Source organism: Rhincodon typus, chromosome 10, assembly GCF_021869965.1.
Source record: "Rhincodon typus isolate 14 chromosome 10, sRhiTyp1.1, whole genome shotgun sequence".
NCBI classification, from domain to species: domain Eukaryota; kingdom Metazoa; phylum Chordata; class Chondrichthyes; order Orectolobiformes; family Rhincodontidae; genus Rhincodon; species Rhincodon typus.
Window position 1 is genome coordinate 46,860,498 of NC_063341.1, and position 23,873 is coordinate 46,884,370.

The 23,873-nt window shown below is 38.4% G+C and overlaps 1 protein-coding gene across 4 annotated transcripts in view; it reads left to right on the plus strand.

Annotated features, from left to right (window-relative positions):
• Positions 1 to 23,873, plus strand: part of pik3r3b (phosphoinositide-3-kinase, regulatory subunit 3b (gamma)) — a 514,779-nt gene that overhangs the window by 467,546 nt on the left and 23,360 nt on the right. The window contains exon 1 of one of the 4 annotated variants that reach the window (XM_020517103.2): positions 10,073 to 10,454. The exons of 2 other annotated variants lie outside the window; for them this stretch is intronic. In XM_020517103.2, coding sequence (XP_020372692.1) covers positions 10,349 to 10,454 — 106 coding nt within the window. In that variant the 5' untranslated portion in view covers positions 10,073 to 10,348. Of the gene's footprint in view, positions 1 to 10,072; positions 10,455 to 11,664; positions 11,877 to 23,873 lie in introns of those variants that run through there. One more of the 4 variants, XM_020517104.2, reaches the window with a different exon arrangement.

A 23,873-nucleotide genomic window follows, 5' to 3' on the forward strand; every position in this document is an offset into this window, starting at 1 on the left:
TAAAATGTCATATGGAAACAGAGCTGGCTGCCTCACCACCATTATAACAACCAACATGATTAAAATTGCATTTTCAGGCTTGAGGAGCTTATTATACAGAGGCACACTGTTCCTTTAAGATGGAAGTATCTATTTACAATATTTGTTATTATACATTGTAATGGTTTATTTGGCACCTGAATACACCACATGCAAATAATAAACATGTTATTTTTAATGGTGTATGTATGATTCTTGTGAATAACAGCTTTGAAAATCATAGCATGATCCAATGTGCCTATAGCATTAAAATGAGTCCAGAAATCTACCTCTCTGTAATTTTCTTTGGATCCGTAGGCATTGGGGGCTGGGATTTTCTATAATGTTCAATGCTATTCTCTACCTGACAAATTATATGCCAGGTCATTTTAGATTTCTAACAGTCCCTCCCTGTCCCCCAGCTCTGTTTTTGCTGTATTTTGTGTCAGATAGAACAAAGTGGAAGAGGAAACCTTTAATGAGTCAAATTGTGACAGTAAACCTTCAGATTTTAGGAATAAGAGAATGAGGGGGAGGAGCAGAAAGAAAGACATGAAACATAGTAATTGTTGAACAAGCTTCCTTTCACACAATATTGGAAACCTCAATTGTAGTCTAGTGAACCATCTTTGCTCTTGAAGAAAAAACATTACTTATGATTAATGGAAAATAGATTTTTTAATGGACACCAGGTTAAGGCCATTACAAGATCCTACGTTTTCATTTTTCTCATTCAGCTTTAAAAAAAGCATGTAAATTTAGATGATGTGAGTATTTGTTTTCTGTTCTCTTGTAAAATATTTGTTTGCCATACCCTTCTTATTTGCATTTTATTTAAATTGCATACAAAGACTTCTTTTTAAGACACCAGACAGGATCATTTTAGAGCCTTAAGGTGGAATATTCTGTTAAAATTGGAAGAATGAAGAACGTAACTGAAATAGAAGATATAAATGAAAAATAACGATGTTAACTTTAAACAAAAAAAAATATCAGTACTTTTCAGTATGCTGAAAGTGTTAAATTTAAATGAGAAAGAATTAAAAATACACTGTAAATAAGCATGGCTTCCAACTGCTTCTAGAAGTCAAAGATCATGAATTATGCTCATTTTGGAAGTGTTTTCTGTTCTTTTGTGGTCCAACTTGTTGAGACAAATTTGAAAAGGTGATGCCTTTTTTCTCCATTCAACCTTCTCCTTTATGGCTGCACTCCTGCTTACTCTGAGCCAGTCAACCAAGGAAAGCCCTTCAGAGCCAGACTTACATGGGCTGACAGAGGCAGAGAATGAGATAGAAACCCTATTTACAGAGGCTGAACTTTGGCACAAGGTGGCTTCTGTTTAATCAATCTTATGTCGCCTTGTAGCAATCATTTAGCAGGCACTGCTGAAGGGGAAAAGGCACAAGGTAATTATGAAAAAGTGTCAGCAGTTTATCATAGGATTTGACATTTCCCATCGCATCTTGCCAACAGTAATTGTAATATTTTTCTGATAAATTATGGTAATGTAAACCAGTTGACTTTCCAAGAAAATATTCCTTTTCTTAGTCCTTCATTATTGCTGGACATGTCAAAATGGCTTAATGTACATGAAACAGGGGTTTAAACTGTTAATCATGGATATTCCATGGAAATCATTCCAGATTTCAAATTATTCTCTACAAACCTGGGAAATAAATGCTTATCAGTTTCTCAGTACTTCTTTTTACATCCTCGCCATTAGCTGCACAGTGTTGAATGAGAATAATTACATAATTACATGCTGAGTCAGGATGGCTTCATGAGGGAGAGGTCATGTCTAAAAAAATCTATTAGGATTCTTTGAGGAGGTAATGAGCAAGTTAGACAAAGGAGAGCCAGTGAACATGATTGAATTAGATTTCCAGAAGGCCTTTGACAAGGTGCCGCACGGGAGGCTATGAAATAAGACAAGAGCCCATGGTGTTAAGGGTAAGGTACTGGCATGGATAGAAGATTGGCTCACTGGCAGAAGGCAGAGAGTAGGGATATAGGGATTTTCAGGATGGCAGCCAGTGACTAGCGGAGTTCCACAGGGGTTAGTGTTGAGACCACAACTATTCACATTGTACATTAATGATCTAGAGGTTGGAACTGGTATTGTTGCTAAGTTTGCAGATGACACAAATAGGTGGAGGGGCAGATAGTGTTTAGGAAGTGGGTAGGTTACAGAAGAAATTGAACAGGCTAGGAGAGTGGGAAAAGAAGTGGCAGATGGAATATACTGTGGGAAAGTGAGGTTTTGCACTTTGGTGGGAAGAATTTTCTAAATGGAGAAAAACTTTGGTAACCTGAAGCAAAAAGTGACTTAGGGGTCCTAGTTCAAAATTCTCAAAAGGTTATTGTAGTGATTGTAATGAGGTCAGCCAGGTGGCCTTCATAGAATATGAGTTCCCTGATTGGGGCTGTCTGGTCCAATCAGGGAGCCCCGGCTGACAGATAAAAACAGGAGGGTCAGACATCCTGTTCATAAAGTCATAGAGTCCTGGAGAATGGAGTCCCTTTTGCCCCAACTGTTCCATGCTGACCAAAATGTCCATCCATGCTGACCCCATCTCCCTGCACTTGGCCCATATTCTTCTAAATCTTTCCTATCCATGTATTTGTCCAAATGCCTTTTAAATGTTGTTAATGTATCTGTCTTAATCACTTCCGCTGGCAGCTCATTCCATATGCATATCACCCTCTGTGTAAAAAGGTTACCCCTCAGGTTCCCATGTATTCTTTTCCCTCTTACCTTAAACTGATGTCCTCTAGTCCTCGATTCCCCAACCCTGGGTAAAAGACTGAGTGCATTCACCCTATCCATCCCTCTCATGATCTTATACATTTCTATAAGATTCCCCCTCAGTCTCCTCCACTCCAAAGAAAAATGTCTTAGCTTGCCCAATCGCTCCCTATAACTCATTCCCTTGAGTCCTGGCAACATCCTTGTAAATTTCTTCTGCACTCTTTCTAGTTTAATAACATCCTTCCTGTACTAAAACTGAACACCATACTCCAAGTGCAGCCTCACCAACATCCTGCACAATTGAAACATAACTTCCCAACTTCTATACCCAATGCCCTGACTAATTAAGGCCAGTGTGCCAAATGCCGCCTTCACTGCCCTGTCTACCTGTGACCCCTCTTTCAGAGAACCGTGCACCTGAACTCCAAGGTCCCTCTGTTCCACTACACTCCTTAAGGTCCTACCATTCACCATGAAACTCCTACCTTGATTTGACTTTCCAAAATACAACACCTCACTTATCTGGATTACACTTCCATTTGCCATTTCTCGGCCCACTTCCCCAGCTGATCAAAATCCTGCTGCAATTTGTGATAACCTTTCTCACTGTCCACGATACCACCTAATTTAGTGTCATCCACAAACTTTCTAATCATGCCTTGTACATTCTCATCCAAATTATTGATATAGATGACAAGCAGCAATGGGCCCAGCACCGACACCTGAGGCACACCACTAATCACAGGCTTCCAGTCTGACAAGCATCCTTCCGATATTACTCTCTGCTTCCTACCATCAAGCCAATTGTGTATCCAATCTGCCAGCTCTCCCTGGATTCCATGCGATCTAACCTTTCAGACCAGCGTAGCCTGTGGAACCTTATCAAAGGCCTTACTGAAATCCATATAGACTACATCTACCACTCTGCCCTCATCAACCTTCCTGGTCACTTCATCAAAGAACTCTAACAAATTTGTGAGGCATGATCTCCCACGCACGAAGCTTTGCTGACTACTCCTAATCAAACACTGTCTTTCCAAATGCATGTATATCTTATCCTGCAGAATCTTCTCAAGTAACTTACCTACCATAGATGTTAGGCTTACTGGTCTGTAATTCCCAGGTTTTTCTTTACAGCCCTCCTTGAATGAGGGCACAACATTCATTATCCTCCAGTCTTCCAGGACCTCATCCGTGGCTAACAATGATGCAGATATATCAGTCAGGGCCCCTGCAATTTCTTCCCTAGCCTCTTATAGGGTTCTTCGATATATCTGGTCAGGACCAGGAGATTTATCCACCTTCATATATTCTAATACCTCCTCTACTGTGATATGGACTGTCCCCAAGATATTGCCACTAACTTCCCCAAGTCTTCATGTCTTCCTCCATGGTAAATACAGGAGAAATATTCATTGAGGACTTCGCCCATCTCCTGTTGTTCCACACATACATGTCCACTTTGGTCCTAGAGAGGTCCTAGTCTCTCTCTAGTTATTCTTTTTTCTTTAATATACTTAAAGAATCTCTTTGGATTCACCCTCATCTTCTCAGCCAAAGCTATCTCATGTCCCCTTTTCGCCCTCCTGATTTCCTTCTTCAGTAAACTCCTGTATCCCCTGTATACCTCCAGGGATTCCCTTGATCCCAGCTGCCTGTACCTGAGCCATGCCTCCTCCTCTTTCTGGTCAAAGCCTCAATATCTCTTGTCATCCAGGATTTCCTACTCCTGCCAACCTTGCCCTTCACCCTCATAGGAACAGAAAGACCTTGAACTCTAGCTATCACACTTTTAAAGGCCTCCCACTTGCCGGAGGTCCCTTTGCCTGCAAACAAACCACTCCAATCAACTCCTGCAAGCTCCTGTCTAATTCCATCAAAATTCGCCTTGCCCCGATTTAGAACTTGAACCTGTGGACCAGTTTTGTCCTTCTCCATAACTATTTTAAAATTAGTAGAACTATGGTCCCTGGTACTGAAGCACTCTCCACACACACCTGTCCTACTGTATTTCCCAACAATGGGTCAAGTTTTGCCCCTCCCGAGTAGGACCCTCTATATATTGTTTGCTCTGAGAGCTGGCTCTGAGGGAGCTGGATTGGTGTCAAGGATTTTCCACATGTAAATAAAGGGTGACTTGGTTCTGGGAAACCAGCCTTTGTGGAGTTATTTCAGTTAGCATGCAGACTCAGTTGACAGTTAGGAAGGCAAATACAATATTAACATTCATTTTGAAAGGACTAGAATACAAGAGCAGCGATGTACCGCAAAGGCTGTGTAAGGCCCTGTTTATACCGCATTTGGAATATTGTATGCAGTTTTGGGCGCCATACCAAAGGAAGGATACGATGGCGTTGGGGGAGGTCCAGAGGAGGTTTGCAGGAATGATCCAATGGATGGAGGGCTTGTCATGTGAAGCATGGTTGAAGATACTGGGTCTGTATTCAATGGAGTTTGGGAGGATGAGGAGAAATCTCATTGAAACGTACAGAATATTGAGAGGCCTGGATAAAGTGGATGTGGAGAAGATGTTTCCACTAGGAGGAATTTCTTCAGCCAGAGGGTGGTGAATCTGTGCAAGTCATTGCCTCAGAGGGCTGTGGACGCCAAGTCATTGAGTGTATTTAAGACAGAGATAGATTAGTGAGCGAATCAGAGGTTGTGGGGAGAAGGCAAGACAATGAGGTTGAGTGACATATTAATTATGATTAAATGGCCTAATTCTGCTGCGAACACTTATGGTTGTATGGCTTAGTTGGCTGGACAGCTGGTTTGCAATGCAGTGCTGCCAACAGCGCAGGTTCACTTCCTGTACCAGCTGAGATCAAAATTTCGATCTTGCATTCTCAACCTCACCCTCCCCTGAGGCGTGGTGACCCTCAGGTTAGATTCACCAACAGTTGTCTCTCTCGCTCTCTCTAAGAAGAGGGTAGGCCTACAGTTTACCAATGTGCAAACTCAAACAAAATATGTTACAAATAAATTTGTTATACTGTTGCTGGTGTCATCAGGGTCGTCTGATAAACTTAATCAATAATGTGCGGATGAAAGACTCACTTTAGGATTTCTGAATTGCTTTTGCATTGCAGCAAAAATATTTTGCAAGCTATTACGTTGTCATTGGCTTGTTTAAGTAAACTGAGATAGATATTGCCATGCAGAATTTCGTATCCATCTTCTGATGAAAGATGTTACCTCGGGCTTCCTGATGGCTCATCAGGGAAGGATGTTGCTAGTGTGTGAATGGACTATAAAATAAGGAAGATCCCAGTTTGATTTAGAATAGCTAATCTCATCAATGGTGGCAGTGTGGCACTTCATCTGGTCTTACCCTCAAAGTATTGGGAAAGGAATGTCTGCCAAGTCAGTAACCACAAGCTTATGTTGAAAAGTGTGCCTACTTTAAGACAGGATCAGGGTTGAGTATGATGCTCCATGGATGGAGAATAATTGCTTGCTTAAAATATGGGAAGGCAGGCTACACCAGAAGCTAACAACAACACACAATTGATTGTGTACATCTTCATGGCAGAACTTCATTAACTATGTTTTAACCCAGAGACATTACTTGACAGGGCTTGGGGATGGAAAATTTTGCTGTTTCTTTTCTATCGATGCCCAATTTCATTTTGCTGTGATTAGATTTATCAGCATAGATTAAACCCACAACCTTCTGGCTGTCTAACTCATGGCAACACGATGCATTAAACTAATAGGCCAACAAGGGCATTCTATTAACTGAATTTCTGCATAGCTTTTGTTAAATGAAATGAGATTAAATTTGGGACTAATCCTGAATCCCAGGCTTCTTAGCCAATTTTGGCATTTTTAGAACTGTGAAAATAAGGCATCGTGGTCCAGCAAACCACTAAGGTTAGCAATTTGGTACCGGGCAAAAAAGAGTCCTAGATCAGAAATAAATGGGATGGTATTAAGGCCAACTGGAATTAAAACTGTTCGAAGACTAAATCTGTAGGAGAAACTGGTATATAAATAGAACAGAAAAAAAATACTGAAACCTGTCAGAATTATACATCTTGTATTGAAACCAGCTCTGTTAAGGAAAACAAAAGAATTAAACTATATATTACAATTTTTTTCTTTGCTCCAGAAGAACAAAACATAATTCATTCCTCCTAGTGGAGGCAGGGTAGTTCTTGCAGCTAGCTGATAATAGCTTGGAATAAGAATGACTTGCTAGAAACGGTTGGTAGAATGTTGTATCAGGCCAGCAGAGCAGGTCACATTGCAACTAGGCATGACATCACTGTGCTGGTTAAAGCTGGTGTGAAACTAAGTATGCAGTAGCTGGAATCAGGGATTTCCATAACTCCCTGAAGCAATTTAGGGCTAATGTAATGAGTATATCCGAGAAATCTCATCGATCCCAGCTATTAACCGTGCAATGCAGTATTTCTGTACATCCTCATCAACACATAAAATTAGTTTTCTTCATTGTCTCATAGAATCTGCAGACAGATTTTTAAAAAATATTGAAGTAATGTGCTTTGTTTAGGCACAGTATCTAATTAGGTCTTTCGAGTTGACTGTTGTGCTAATAATGAATTGTCCTCACCACATCTAATATCTTTTTTAAAAAGTTACATTTTGTGTTATTTACTAACTGTCCCACTTCTAAATTATCAAATGTTGGTTTTGATTTGAACCTATGAAATTGACATGTAGATAGTTAGAATTGGATGTTGCTGCTCAGATAGCTTTCACTGGAGGTTTGTTTTGGGTCTGGAATGAGATGTATTTTAGAGCTCACACAAACATGTTTGTTTTAAGCTAAATTGTAAACTTTAACATATCATACCACTTGTCCCAGAGAATCAAAATTAAAAGAAACTAGAAAAGTCCAAGCTGTTGCACAGCACAGTCGGAACATTTCTGGCAGGGTTGGGGGGATGAGAGAAGCATTTCACATTGAATAACTTAGTGGGTCAGTGATCTTTTAGGAATGGTTGTGTAGGAAGCAGATATGCTTGTCAACAGAGTTGAAGGTTTCTAAAATGGCAGAAATATGTGAATGCTGTATTCATTCAAGAAATAATTGGAAGAATTTAAGCATTTCAGGATTAAGCAAACTATTTTCAACAATGTTGTCCAAAAAATCGTGATCCTCTTTCACCTTGTTACAAATTGTACCATACCTATTCTTCATTCAAGTTGCAGGAGAGGGATCTGTAAATTTGTTCTTTATTAGTCTCATGACTCAGGAGCCACTGTGCATAATTTTTGAGCCACAATGGATAGTGATCAGTTACCCCACCTAGTGGATACAGTTGTAATTTAGTACTGTTACTAGTTGAGTTTAACTGTAATGTTACCCAGTGCACATAAAGTATGCAGGAAAGTTTAATCTATGTTTAAAATGTATTTTAACCAGCGTCAGATTTAAGCAATTGAGTTTGATTCATTAGAATCAATTTCTTAAGGTGTGCTCAAGAATGATCGTTAAGTCCCACTTGAAACTCAATTAGTTAAATCCGAAGTTTAGAATCAGTGTAAAATCATTATTATCACATGTAAATTTCTTTCTGGACTTTAAGAACTCCATATTTGTTATAGCTTTGGCTAAAAGGGAATTTCAGCTTTGACAATCCTGAAGTCCAAATTAAGTGCACAGCATAGTCTGGTTGTGTGAGCCAAGGGACATACAATTCAAAGGCGAAGTTCTCTCTTTGCAAACAACTTTTAGTACACAGTCCCGACAATCGTTGCTGTGAACGTTAATGGGGGGGTTCTTATTTCACTAGCTTGTAAAGAAAACAGTTAAAACATTTGCTGAACTGCAGTTGCTTTCTGTGGATTTTATTCCCGATTTCGAATTTTGGCTGCACAACGCAAAGAATGACAGCAATGCAAATCTAAATATAAATTAACAATGAATTGAATGTATTTAATTAAAGTACGCCTACTATAGAACACTGTAACAAAAGAAACATTACTCCTTCTGTATAAACAATTCTTTTCACAAGAACTATTTATTTAAAAAAAACCGGTAAAATGAGTTGCCTCTTTTGTGTGGTAGGGAGGAAGGACGAGAGTTGTACCAATGACACTGAAAAGGCTCCTTTTTGGATATTATGAGTACATAATGATTTTCTTTTTATGTGACAAAGTACCAACTTCAAGGGTTGTCAGCGAAATAGTTAATATTCTATACATTTGCCGTGCAGTAAATGATATGGCAAGCTTCTCTGTTTCGGCTGAAGTCCGTGATTTGTTGGAAGTGGTGAAGCAGCCAGTTGTGTTTAAAATCTGTCAGATCTACTCAGCAGTGGGTTCTCTGAGAGAGAGAGAAAGAAATGCTTGCACAATAATGCTAGCCTGGAAGAAAATGATTTTAGTGTTTTCTGTGGGGACTTAAATGTCGCTCAGTGGAACAAAGGGTTAAACGATGGTTGGATTCCCTGGCGATTTAAGGTCATGTTGCCCATCTCTGCGGCCAAGCCTGTAGACAAACAACAAATATTCTTGTAAAATAAACGAACAAAAATGTGGGGGATTGGTTTTTTGGTGTTGCTGAACGCGGTCTCCAGTTTCATTGATTTCTGGGTCTGTTTGAGGTGCTGGTTCCCCTTTAAAAGATTGTATCCTTTTGGAGCGTTCCACACAATGGCAGGAAACACAATTGAATGAGCAGCGAAGGAAGGCCCGCCTGGGGGGATGGGGAACTGAGTGGCCAGTTCGGCTTCTCGGCCATCAGCTACTAATGCCTTTGTCGCAGCGGCCCGCAGTTTTGTTGTTGGCGTAGCCCCCCCCGGTCCCAGTCCCCCTTTGTCCCCGCTTGGTAACGGCGCAGCCAATCAGCGCGGCCTGCTGGAGCTGCCGGGACTGGATTGGCTCGGAGTGGAGTGTTGGGTGGGGGGGAGGGAGCTGGGGTTTTTTTTGGTCAGGAGCCTGTGAAAAAAAAGCGGAGACAAAGCCGCAGCGGAACCGCTGGCCGTTTGCGGGCGGGCGGCAACGGAGCGGTGTGTAGGCCCGGTCTGGCCTATACCACCATCACCTGGGGGGGGGTGGGAAATAGAGGGAGAGAATGGTAAAACGGGGCAGCGATCCAAGCACACCTGCATCAAAACTTTCCTCTTTTATTACACTAATAAAATCACGTTGGATCGTTTCAAATGTTGTTGTACGGAACGACTCCTGTCCTTTTCGTTTCTTTCAGGTCTTTCCTCCCCCCCTCCTTTGGTTATGGTTGTTATTTCCCGTTGATGTGAAAGGTCACGGGTCGGCCCCGCCCCCTCCCCTTGCCCCCCCCCCCTTTCTCCCCTCCCCCCTTCCATACCCCCTCCTCCTCCTCCTCCTCCTTCAGCTGGAACATGAAGCCCAGGCTTTGCTTCCACTGAGCCCACAATCGTAGAGCTGGTTTCTACATTCATTCATCCCATGACTTATTGCTTTTATTTCTTCTCTTCTTCAACCAGAAGTCTTTAAACTCAGCACCAACAGCAACAAAAGGTTTTAAGAGCACATCTGAAGCAGGGATTCAGAAATACTGTTAAAGTGTAAAAGCTGTATGATAGCGTTTTTTTATATTAAAAAGAAAATATTAATACTGCGTAGACAATGTACAACACAGTTTGGAATATGGACAAATCTGATGCAGACTGGCGAGAAGTGATGATGCCCTATTCAACAGAGCTAATATTCTACATTGAAATGGACCCTCCAGGTAACACAATTCTTAATATTTAACCGTGGGCTTTTTTTTTATTCTTTCGCTACTTTAAACCAGAGTTGCTCCCACCTTTTGTCCTTTTGTGTTTTCACTGATCTGTGCAGAGATTTGCAGCTTCTGTCATATTGATGGTCGGGCCTGTACCCCATTTACTTTACAGTATCACATTGATTTTTATCTCTATTCCTTTAAAGTCTTTGACATACTGGGCATTGGCATCATGTTATTGCTGATACTTTTTGTTTGAAAGCCACAAAATGCTTTATGTGTATGGGAATTCATATTTATTTGAACTTTATAAAGAAGAACTTCAGTGTAAAATTAATCTTGAGTATCTAAATAAAATGATCTTTGTCAAAGAAATATTTTGGTTGCATTCTTACATTTTAATTTTTTTCAAATTTGAAAACAAACTTTTGAATAGTAAAAGTGAGTCACTGTAGAATGCCAGGAACTCTATTCTCATAATGAGAAGAAGGTAAGTTTACATGTAAAGGAGTTAATATGAACAGCAAAGGCAATAAGAGGATTTCTTTGTAGGCCATATTAGCCTTGCTGAAAAAAAAGTAACTGCTTCCTCAGAAGCAATATTCCTAAAGTCCAATATTGTCTTAGATTTTTTGCGAAGAGTAAAACGTAAATGGGGGAATTGAGAGGGAATTATTTTGCAAAGGTCTGAAGAATTTCAGGGAACGAGGAATGCTAACTCTAGTTACTGCATTCTCAGGGCATGTTTGGAAAACTGCAAAATAATCATTAACTCTTTGAATGCTGTGATTTACATTTTTGGGGCTACATTTCTATTCACCAAGTTTTTGAATGAAATAGGTTTTAATTTGCTTTGTCTCGATTCTGCTGTTCAAATAATCAATTTTGTAGGTGGTTTGGGCTGGAATGGCTAATTGTGGAAGTTTCCAAGGAAATCTGGACCTCTTTGAGTTAATAACAAAAAGCTAAAAATTCAATAATGCTCCATTTTTAAAAACAAAGAATCCCACCAGATTAGGAGACAATAGACAGTGTGAGGATCTAACCGTTTTCAGATCTGGGTATGGGGGATTGGGGGTGGGAGAAGAGTGTGATGATGGGGGGGTGGAGCTTCTGCAGATGTTTCATTTTAATATTTATTGAAGAGAAGCATGATTCTGCTTGAACTTGGCAACATTTATGTTGGAAGCTGGATTGTGCTTTGTGAGCTTTGAATACCTAATCGGTGTGTGAACTCAGCACTGCCCTGATCCACTGACCAGCCTCTTCCCAGCAGAGTGCTGTACACAGACCATGAAATCCTGGTAGCCTGGTGACTTTCTGGATGTGATTGTAATGATAAGAGTTTGGCCAGACTTTCCCCTTTTCTGGCTGCTACTCCTTTTGGATCACTGCAGATCGCGTTGCAATGTCTAGGGGGATTCTTAGGTGAGATTGCAGAGGCAACAGCTATTTCTATAATCAGCCATTTTAACTTTTTTTTTATTTTGTACTTGGTGAGTTAATGCAGTAGATGTGTTGAGTGATTTTTAAAAATAGTTGATGTACACTTTCAAAGGAACGTATTGCTTAGCAACTCTTTCAGTGCCAACTGGCTCTATCTTTACCCTAAACATTTTGCATCGACTAAAGATATTTGTTAAAGCTGGAAAATAAACCTCAGCAGATGAAAATAAGGAATGTTTCTTTTTAAAGAATAAAACTCATTTAAGGCACAGTACAGTTTAGGTACTGATGCTATAATGCTGGCAGGAATTTCATTTGTATTCTGAAGATGTGCAGCCATTACTGAGTCCTTGCAGATGATGTCACTTGGATTTGAGAAGACAATAGCATGCTGAACAGAACTCTGTGCAAAAGTCAAAAATATTTGGTCTTTTTCCAAAGCCCCCTTTCAAAATTGAAAGGTAACTCTGCAGTTGCAGCAGAGCAATGACATGTTTTTACCCACTATTTTTATTTGCATACAGTTACTAAAAGCATAGTGGTAGGAACTAACACTACCTATATTTGAATTCATTTTCCCAGCCTTCACATTATGATGGGACTCGACCATGTATGCTATTCAGCTAAGAGTATACCACCACGAGAAATGGTGGAAGGAGAGGTGGACATGTCTCAAACCCCTGATAGTGTCACAGCATCAAGCTTCTTTAAGAGGCTGAGCTTTGTGCTAATGTTCTGTCAGGGTATTGCTTAACTGTAATGCTGCACTTCAATCCATTGTTAAACTGCTAATTCCTATATGCAAGACCAGGGTAAGAAAATACAATATGGAATACATTGCAGGCACCCTGTAAAATTTCTCAGTCAAATTTTGAAATAAATTAATTGAATTTTTTTTTTGTTTTTGGCTAAATACATCGTCATTGTAAATACTAAAATATAATGCATTTTGCTGGTAAGTACAATGATAGGGCAGGATTTTATTTTAAGATTTGAGTTTGAATGTAAGAGGATTATTTTTAGCAGCAATTACTAAATATTGAAAAAAAAGTACAAAGGCATCCTATATTTCATCTGTGGATATCAATAGTGATATAATGTATATCAGCAATGTCACATTATCAGTCCTGGTCATGCACTGACTTCTGTCAGAACTGTTCAGTGTCTCCCAAGAATTAATCAATTGTTCAATTTCAGCTTTGTTTCTGTGTGAGTGTTCATCTATATACAAGGATGCTTTACGTAATTGCAGAGGTAGTATTGTCACACATCCCTTCCAAACAGAAGCTGTTCTATTCCTATGAAGGCCTCAGTAGGGTTTGAGCTCCTGTAAACTAAACAGTCAGCTGCTTGTCTTATATATATTTTGGCAAAAGCTTATCTATACACAAATAAGTCGCTTAGGATTCAATACAGATGTCTATTGGAAGCACTTTGCCCACAAATGGAGTTTAGCTATAGTCTGGCTGTAAATTAATTTGTTTAAAATTTTGTATTATCCAAATATTTCTTGGCTCTGCAAATTTGTGCCTCTGTCCCTTCTTTGCTTCTACTTTTCCTCACTCACTTCTGCATTTTCCCAAACTTTCAAAATATGATCCAAAACATAATTAACCATGTAATTCAAACAGCGCAATGTCAGCTTGGTGGGTGGTGAGGACTCTGCTTCGCTATATGACAGCTGCAGCTTAATAGGCCTGCCACTTTTCATGCTTAGAGGGTGTAACTAAAAAGCAAGAAGCTGTGTGCCAGGAAAGACCTAACCTCAGAACAGCTGGTCACAAGGGCTCTGTTTGATTAAGTCAAGCAAATAGCTAACATGAGTAGGTATAAACTATCTTGGACCATATGACTGGTAGTCACCCCATCTTCAGTCAGCTCCTTAAATCTTGAGTCGTATATTACAAGATTCTTTGTGCATTTCACATTTCTGTGTTAGTTTTGTAACAATTCTGTAATTGACAACTTGTTCCTAATGTAAATGCAGTAAATACCCAGCAATTATGAATTAGAGGTAAAAGTGGAAGGATACTGAGGAGTTTTATTGTATTTAAACAAGTGCAATTATCTTGTGTGAAAAATTAAAGTCCACATTTGAGAAGTGACAGTTACTCTGAAGAGAAATAAAGAAAAATGCTGGAGATCTAACCGTTTATTCTGTGATGATTCAGACACTGGAGAGTAGAGTATCTTCTGTATTGTTTTACAAGAACTCTTCTCGGTTACCAAGAACTGAAGCAGCAAACCAAGCTTGGAGCAGTTACTCGGATCCAACTTGATTTGTTACAGATGAACATAATTTTATTGGTGGATACAGCACAGTCAAAGAATGTATGGGCTTCTGGAAAAATTGGAGTGATTTTGTATTCTGTTGATGCATCTTTGAAGCAATAGCTATACTAGAGCATGTAATGGGAGTTAAGGCAAACTGGATTTAGTTTATGAACAATACAGCCCCATGACTCAACATTTTATATATATCAGTTTAGGAACTTAAACTGTGTAAACACTTCAAGTCTGGAAAATGCTAATGGTTTTACATTTGAAGTCAATCTCTTTAAACTGTTTTTTTGACTTGACTGCTAATCTTCACTGTTTTATTGACCTCTGAGTAGAATATAATGTCAACTAATAAGATAGTTACAGGAAAATGAATAAATTCAGGATGGGCAACCAGTCTTACGTTAGCTTTCACAGAATACAAGTGTAAACTTGGTTTACAGTGTTTTCTCCATGCCAGTGTACCTGTATTATTTAGAAAAGTATTGTTAAGAACCCAGAGTACTTAAAATATGCTTTTCCTTCAATTGTGTGGATTAAGTAATTGTATAAGTAAGTGCTTTGTATTTTAAATGTTTACTTTTATGCACAGCATTTCAATTTTGTGCACTCTACAAATTTGAGAGTTTAGATGAAAATGACTCAAATGGTTTCCTTCTGTCCTGTGCAATACCGATTCTATGCTATTTTGAATTTATGTCCTATCTGTACTACATTTCCAGAAAAGCTCTGACTTAATTACAAATTTTGAAAGAATAAACACCAGCTGAAACTCCAGCATAAATGTGTGATTGGGTTTGCTTTGCATTTTAGTGACTTATGCCAAACACTTTTATACGAAGTGGTAACAAATGTAGATGTGTAGCTGTTTTTCTTTGTTACTGTAACAATCTACACTTATTCTAAAACCTTGATCCAGTGAAGAAAAAAATTATCGATGAATCAGTACATTTGAATACTATTCCCAGACAATTTGACAGTAATGCTGATGGATTTTTTTTTCATTGCCAGGGAAGGGGGGAATGTAATTATTGGGGCATGTAAAATTGATCTCATCAATTTTTTTTGAAACATAATGATTATTTCAAATTTAACAGCACATGGTATGTCTGAATGGTTATTTTCATGTGTTCATCTGTTATCAAAACCCTCAGTGAGCGGTTTAAAGGAAAATAGTTGGGATAGATCGGACAGTAAGCAAATGTTGGTGAATAGATCCTGAATAAAACAAAACCTCTGTTAAGTGAAGGACTATTGAAGTTTATAAATGTATTGCAGAGAAAATGATACATTTCCAAACATTAGCTTTGTATGGAATGAAGGACAGCTTAGATCTCCATATGTGTGTGGGGATATATACACAGAAAGAGAGAGAGAGAGCATGGTATGGTGTCTTTAATATCCGCTGCTTGCTGTAATGTACTTGCACTTTATTGCTATCCTCCATAACGTCAGAAACATACGATCCTCATGCAGCACTCTGATTGGCTAGAACACTGTCTCCATTTAAAAGGTAAATACTGGCAGGAGCTTCTGATATAGGGCTTTAAGTTCAGCAAATGCCAAGTTCAACCTCATTAGCTAGCATGCTACCAAGGAATGAATCTGGCACACATTAAAAAAATTGACAATGCCCGAAGTAGACCTGCTGCATTTAGTAATGCATGCCAGCCTCCTTTCAGAAACATTTGCCATACACGGTAAGGCAATAAAGACGCAGCATTCTTAATTATATTGGAAAGGAGAATTATCAATTGGAGTGCAGATTATAAGAAGATGGAGACTAAAACCTTAAAATTGGCTATTGTTGAGGATCATTTAGATTTTCTCTGCTACAATTATATATATGATGAAATCCATTTATTTTTAATAAAACTTTTTCTTTCCCCTTTACTATTTTACCAGTTCTCTCAAACTGCTTTCCCCGGTAACCAATCATTCTTGCTCTGTTTAGGTAAGAGCGCTACTAAATCAATTACCCCTTCTGGTGGGTCTTCCTTGTATTAAAAACAAATAGCACTAATGTTGTAGGCAACCTTTAAAAAGGTGCTTAGTGAGTGATCTTCCTAATTTTCCCAAAATAGCTTTCTGTCTGCTCAGTGATGCAGTAAACTCAGGGTAGTTTCAGATATGTAAGTTCGGCAAGAGACTTCCCATTTGAGCCAATATTGTAAGAGCTATATTAAAATTAGGTAATAGTGAAATGACGTGATTTGTTGGGTTTAGCCTCAATTACAGTTTATGTGAAATGGCTTTTGGATACCATCTCTGGGCGTTCTGCGGAAACCTGACGCTATTTCAGATATTGGGCTTGTCACTCATTTTCCTTCTGAAGTATTTAAACTTTTTTTGTTTCTGTTACTACAGATGGGCTGTTGGAGCATATTTATTTTAAAAGGGCATTGCTGGTTCAAATTGAGCCAATGTTAATATTTGGTGTATTTTTAAAGGTTTGCTGGTATATTTTGACTGACAAACCATCAAGAACCTCGACCAGAAATTCAGTGAAATACATAAAGTGTTTTGTAATAAACTCTAGGGTACTTTAAATTTAAATGCCAACATTTATAACTCAAAAATATTTTGTACAGTTTCATTCAACATAACCAGCTTGTGTTTTGGGGCCAAAGTTTTAGAGGCTGTAACATGGGTAGTTGGAGTAGCTGGAAATGGATGAAATGTGAATCAAACTAATATACAACTTCACTTTATTTAATGACCATCAAAATTGGAAAAAAAATCTCTACTAAAAAGATTTCAACAAGGGCCAGAACAGATTCATTAAAAAATTGACTTTACTGTGTCAGCTTTGATCAATATTCACATTTTAAAGAACTCACAGAATATAGCCATTATAATAATGACTTAGCCAGTAAAAATGCCCATGATCCTTTATTTGGAAAGAATTAGTGGACTATTATGAACCATTTTTGTCTCTGCCAAATCCAGTACATAATAGTAATAGCCCAGGATGTGTTTGCCATAACCAAATTATGACTGTGCCATGCTGACGCCATTGACCTTGAAACTGTGAAAAGATCTCTGTGGAATTCAGCGCATAGAAGTTTACCCATTCCTGAAGTAATCCTCAAAAGGAATGTGGAGGCTTGTATGAAGTGTTACCACATATAAACACATGGTTCTTGATTGTGTGATCAATCTGGACAGAGTTTATTCGTCTCATTTGTTTCAGGGTGAAATGTATGTTTTGTTTTGTTTCGTCAGTCATGGAACTAAACTCTATCTAATGAAAGACTTGGAGCTAAAGCGAATTAGTTCAACCCACCAACAGCCTCAATATAATTTACTCACTTGGTGTTTCCAGTGCCTGCAATTGTATATGCATTCAGTAGTTTTGGACTGGTTGACTTGTGAATCCAAACTGATAGTTTCCAGTTTTGTTGTATCTGCATAATAATGAGTACAGTTCTTCCAATTCAGATGCTTCCTTGAATCAGACTATCATACTAGATGTAGTTTTTTTTCTATTTAATTTGTACGTTATCATTCACAGTCAAAAAAATGACTGAAGGTAGATCCAGTTAAAGCAGGTGTCATAAATAAGCCTTATTTTAATAGAGTAATTTGAGAGACTTTTTCCCACCTGCAGATGTTTGCGATGCTTCTACCCTCTTTTGCAACAAATTCAGTGATGCAAATTAAAAGTCTTCAAAGTTCAAATATCTAAAATTGTTAAAAAAAAATGTCCATCAGTAGCATTCGTTGGGATTAAATGATAGTGTACCTGCCACTTAAGCTCAAGATTGATAGGAGCATGGAAGACACTTTTCAACCATTTGAACTGATGAGCTTGTTAAGAGGATATATTTTCCTGTTGTTCGCTGATTTAAAATATTGAGCAAAGAATAGTATTGACCACACTATTCTTGCACACACTTTCTTTTATGTTTGTAGCATTCAAGTTTTTAGAAGCTTTGTTTCCAATGCCGCCTTTTTCGTCTTCGCAAGAAGATAAATCGAAAAGCTATAATAAAGTCTTTTGAATCTTAAATGTCCTCCTGCTCCATTTAATCATTGGGTAGGCAAGAAATTGTTGCTTTCTAGCAAATTGACCGAATTTTCTTGCTATTGAACTGAATTTAAGGATGCAATCAATACAATATCCTCAAACTGCTTATTCTGGGTCCATAAATATCTGACTTTAGGATTCATCACCCTCTTTATTTTTGTGCCTAATTTATACGATCATGCCTTGCAATGTTTATCTTGATTTCTTACAAAGTAATTATATCAAAAGGCTTTGGCTGCAATCTTAAATAATTAGCCAAGTATTTTTCAAGAATCCAGAGTTGGGTTTGTGCGTCATCTGATTAAGATTAAAAGGAATCTGCATAGGCTACTTCAGAGTAAGGCATTTATTTAAATGAGCATGAACAAGATGTTTTGACATATTTTTGTATGAAATTTGGTGAAATATTGCAATGATTTTTTTTTGAAAGGATTGGATTGAAATGTATCGTACAAATGCCAGACATTACTTTGTGGTGCGCAATATAATGAATAGGTTAAGCCTGAAGTATCTCATGGAAAACACACTTCTACATTTGTGTTGCATCAGCAAGAATGATTGTAGGTTAAGAACATGTAACCATAGCAATTGCCAAACTAAACTAACAGTACAGAGTTCTATTGGACAACAGAGCCAGAGAGTAATTATAGCTTTTAGATCCAATTATCAAAAGACTTGGTAATTAGACATTTTTTGAAAAGAATTATCATAAAATTTTCATAAGTGGCAAGTTTTTTAATTGAATTGTATGAATGCAGTGTGCAGTTTAAGGATCTGTTTGATTAGTTGTGAATATTGCATAGGTTTAATGTGCTCAATGTTTAAGGAGTGTTAAATGAGCTTCTGCGAGATTGAGAGACACAGCCCAGGATGGAAAGTTCACAGTACTAACTTTGCAAGATTGTCTTGGATTACACTAAAGTTTTGATCTGAATTAGTGTCCTTTTCTTTGTCCTGAATAACTTGTGTTATTTAAATATTTAAAGTTTAAATATTGAAAACAGTAGAATGATTAGCAGTATTGATTGGCACCTGAACTTGTAATTGCTTTGGGTTAATTCTATTTTCAAATGAAGGGCAAGAGACAAAGCATTAATCTTATTTCTAATTTTGAATAATGAGCCTTTTTAGCTACATTGACTTGAAGTTAGTTTTCCTTTTTTTTTCCCTGGAAGAATTATAGGCTAGCAAACTATAAATTCAAAAATGGCCATTTAATTCTATTTTCATTGTCTTGCCCTAAACCTGATGTGAAGTTTCTTTTATTTAGAAGTTAAGGTTCATAATGTCCTGTAACTTTGGAGGTTTTGTGGTGAGATGGAACGAATTTAATGTCCCGTGGGAATATTTATCACTTGCTTGAGGAAAAGTTAATGTGAAGGGAGGCGGGAGAACCTTTAATGGATTTGCCCATGCAATGGATATGTTTGAAGGATATGTTTCAAGGTGGCCATAGCTGTCCTGTGATCTGTGATTTCTGAGGATTCGTTTAGCTGTGATAATTCTCATTGAATAGAGGATATTAATTATCAGCACAGCCAAATGAATGATGGCAATTTGGGTAAGTACCAGCATATGAGCTGATGCCATCTAATGCTGGATACAAAGAAAATTAAGGGGTTGGGGGTGAACAACATGCCAGAACTAAATTAATGTGGTTTAATTTTTACCTTCAGATTTGTCTCTCATGCAAATGTGTTTGAGAAAATAAAACCTCTTCCAGCAATTCCTGCTTTAAAGGGGAATAAAACTCCTCTGAGAGTCAGAGTTATACAGCATGGAAACAGACCCTTAAGTCCAACTCATCCGCACTGACCAGATATCCTGAACTGATTTCGTCCTATTTGCCAGCATTTGGCCCATATCCCTTAAACTCTTCCTATTCATGTACCCATCCCGATGGCTTTTAAAATTTGTAATTGTACCAACCTCCTCCACCTCCCCAGGCAGCTTGTTCCCCCACGCACTACCCTCTGCGTGAAAACGTTGCCCCTCAGGTCCCTTTTTAAATCTTACCCCTCTCACCTTAAACCTATACCCTCAAGTTTTGGACTCCCTCACCCCGGGGAAAAGACGTTGGCTATTCACCCCATCCATACCCCTTGTGATTTTATAAACCTCTATAAGGTCACCCCTCAATCTCTGACGCACTAGGGAAAAATACCTCCGTTGAATCAACCTCTCCCTATTAGCCTCCAATCCTGGTATCATCCATTTAAATCTTCTCTGAACCCGTTCAAGTTTAATAATCTCTTTCCTATAGCTGGGAGACCAGACCTGAATGTAGTATTCCAAAAGTGAACCCGCCAATGTCCTGTACAGCTGCAACGTGACTTCCCAACTCCCACAAAAGTATTTATCTGGTATTTGAATTACTACACCACATATCCCTACTGCAGTTCATGTTAAAATTGACATTAAAACCAAATTCTGATAAGTTTGTTCTATGGATTGGCATGCTGTTTACCATATTTAATATTGGAAGAGCTGCATATTCAGTCAACATGTATCAGGTTTGAACCTGGATATTTCAGTTTAAAGTTGAACCTTCTGGATCACTGTGCCAGTTCCTGAGGTATACAATGTGTAGTTTTTTTTTCCCCTCTAGTCTGTTAGCTCAGATAGTATTAACGTCTATAATGATGATATGCTTCTTACGTGCTCCGTTTTGTCTTTGGATGAATTTGCTGTGTTCTTGGATTGTTTGCTAAATAGTATTAAATGTTTTGGCCCTTTGGGGGAATAAATTGAGATCTCAAATATTGCGGGAAAGATGCACAGTGAGGGATTGGAGAGATTAATGTTACACTTTCTTTCTCAATACGAGTTTCATTTGGGCAGGAAGTTCCAGAATAAACAGAAGTTTATTTCACATGATGGGGATCTATATTAAATCAAAATAAGATGGAAAAAATAGTTGGAAGGGAAACCCAAGACGAAAATCGTCATGTCCTTTTGTATTCTTTTTAGTTTTACCAAGCAAAAGCAAGATTCAAGCCACTCATTTTTCAATTTTTTTTCCCAGTGGGAATTCTGTATCAGTTGTGAGTAATGTCCAACAATGTAGTGAAACTGAAACTGTGGAACAGTACAGACTACTTGTGACTGTACAGCTTTATGAGGCTAACAATAAAGAGATGATGGTTATCATGCACAAGACAATCCAGCACATTATTTGAATGAGGGCAAACCCTTTAGGGAACCTCAACATGTTTAAGCTGGCTTGTGAAACTTGATATCTGTTGGTTGTCTGTATGTAAGACTGGTATTTTTAAAGAGTTAGAGTATAACTGCAACTCTGACATCAGTAATTCTGCACCATTGTGATTTTATTGACTGTGAAGTTTAATCAATTCTTCATCAGTTTAACTTCATCTGTGCAGGTGGGGTAAGTTATCTTCGCTGTTTTAAACACTGATTTCTACGAAATTCTTCTGGATTAAAAACTCAGGTGCCAAAATATTGGTTCAATTTAACCATGGAACTTCAAAATTGTATCTGACTTAATTTATCTACGTTAAAACGTTTTCATTGTAGACACTCTTTCAATCAACTGGGAACTCCTTTTCACAGCACCATGTGTAGGCCATTCAGTTCCTTGAGTCTGCTCGGTTATTCAGTTAATCTGATCATGGTTGACTTGTATATCCACCTGCCTTGATCAATTACCTTTTGATAACCATGCCAAACCAGAAGAAATCTTGTTCTCCGCTTTATGGCAAGTCCTTATTTGGTGGACTGCAGCAATGTGCCATAATTTCATAGTTCAAGGAGGCAGGCCCTAAGTAGACTTCAGCCAGAACAGGAATCAAATCCTAGATCTTTTAATCAACCTGTTCAGAGATGTTATTACACCCTTCTGGAGCAGGACAAACTTGAAAGCAGACTTCCTCATCCAGAGATAGGGACACTACTGCTGTGCCACAAAATCCCTAGGAATCAACCCCTATACTGTTAGCATTAATCTGATTCACATATTGGCTGTATAGCCAACTGAAGTAACCAACCCCCAAAAAAAATGGATCCTTGTTTTTTGATTAGGAATGAGTTCTAGATTTCCATTAACCCTCACGTGAAAGGGTTTTCCACTTTACTCCTGAGCAACCTATTCTGGCCTCTGCCATCAGAGGAAATTATTTTTCTTAGACTCCCCAGTCTCTTTGATCATGTACAGTTTTTAGATTCTTGGCATTTAGAAAATACTTTGATCTTTCTTTGGTTTCAAAGCCAGTGACCTCTCAATTTCCCTACATTGACCTCCACCTGAGTTTTTCCCCACTCATTTATCGCTTCTCCTTTACAATTATTTTCTCCCATTTACTCCATTTTTTTTGCTGACAGCGCTAAATTAGATGGTACACTTAAATGTCTGATTCTCTGTATCTTCATCAAAGTCATTGGTAAACATGGTTTAAAATTTGCAAACCAGTACCGATGCCCAGAGAATGCCAGTAGTCATGCTGCCAATTTGGGTGCGTACCCATTATTCCTGCTTGATTGATTTATTGTCAAGTGTACCGAAATACAGTGAAAAGCTTTGTTTATGGGTCGTACAGGCAGATCATTGCAAGCAAAGGATGTATAGATCAAAAAGACATAGAGGCATACAGGTTACATTGCAGGTTACGTTATTTGAGGCTAGACCCCATTCAACAGTCTGATAACGGCTAGAAAGAAGCTGTTCCTGAACCTGCTCATCCGTGTGTCCAGGCTTCTGTATCTTCTGCCTGACGGAAAATGTTGCAGGAGATCGTTACCAAAGTGCTATGGATCTTTGATTTTGGCCGCCTTTCCATGACAGCGAGCTGTGTAAATAGAGTCCTTGGATGGAAGGTTGTCTTCCATGATGGTCTGGGCTATGCACACCACCTTCTGTAGTTTCTTGGTATTCTATTCATAACCAATTTCTTATCCAAGCTGGTAGGTAGCAGCCCAATTCCATGCACTATCATTTTGCACCTAATCTTTGTCTTGTATCAAGTCATATCAAGTGACTTCTGGAAGCCTTATAAATGGCATCCATAGATGCTCCTTTACCAATTTCATTAGTTACTCCTTTAAATTCAATTAATGAAACAATATCCAGTTTGAAACTAATGGTGACCATTTAAATACTGAAGGTTATTAAAAACCCATGACACGCATAGATGGTGTTTAGGGATAAAAATCTGTTCTTACCTAGTCTGGCCTGTGTTTGACCCCTGACACACAACAATGTGCTTGATTCTTAACTATCCTCTGAAATGGCCTAGAAAATCAAGAAAACAGCTCACCACTGCCTTCAAGATCAATGAGGAACAGACAATAAGTATTTGTTTTACCAGAAATGCCTGTGTCCAGATGTGACATGGATTTGTAGGTCCATGCTGACTCTTTCTGGTCGACTCCTGTTTGCACAAAAGCTCAATATCACTGCCCTTAATAAATCTACAACTGATATTAGGCTAACAGTCCTAAACATTCTAGTTTATTTCTCTTGTCTTTCTTGAATAATGGTGTGCTATTGACAAGCTTCTGGTCCGAGGGGATAATCCTGCAATCAGTGAATTTGCTCACGTTGTTTCAATAGTCTCGGGTAGAAAATATGTAGTTGTAGAGATATGACTCTGTTTCGATCTTGTGGAACAATGGTAGTGTCATTACCTCTGACCAGAAGGTCACCTACCCTC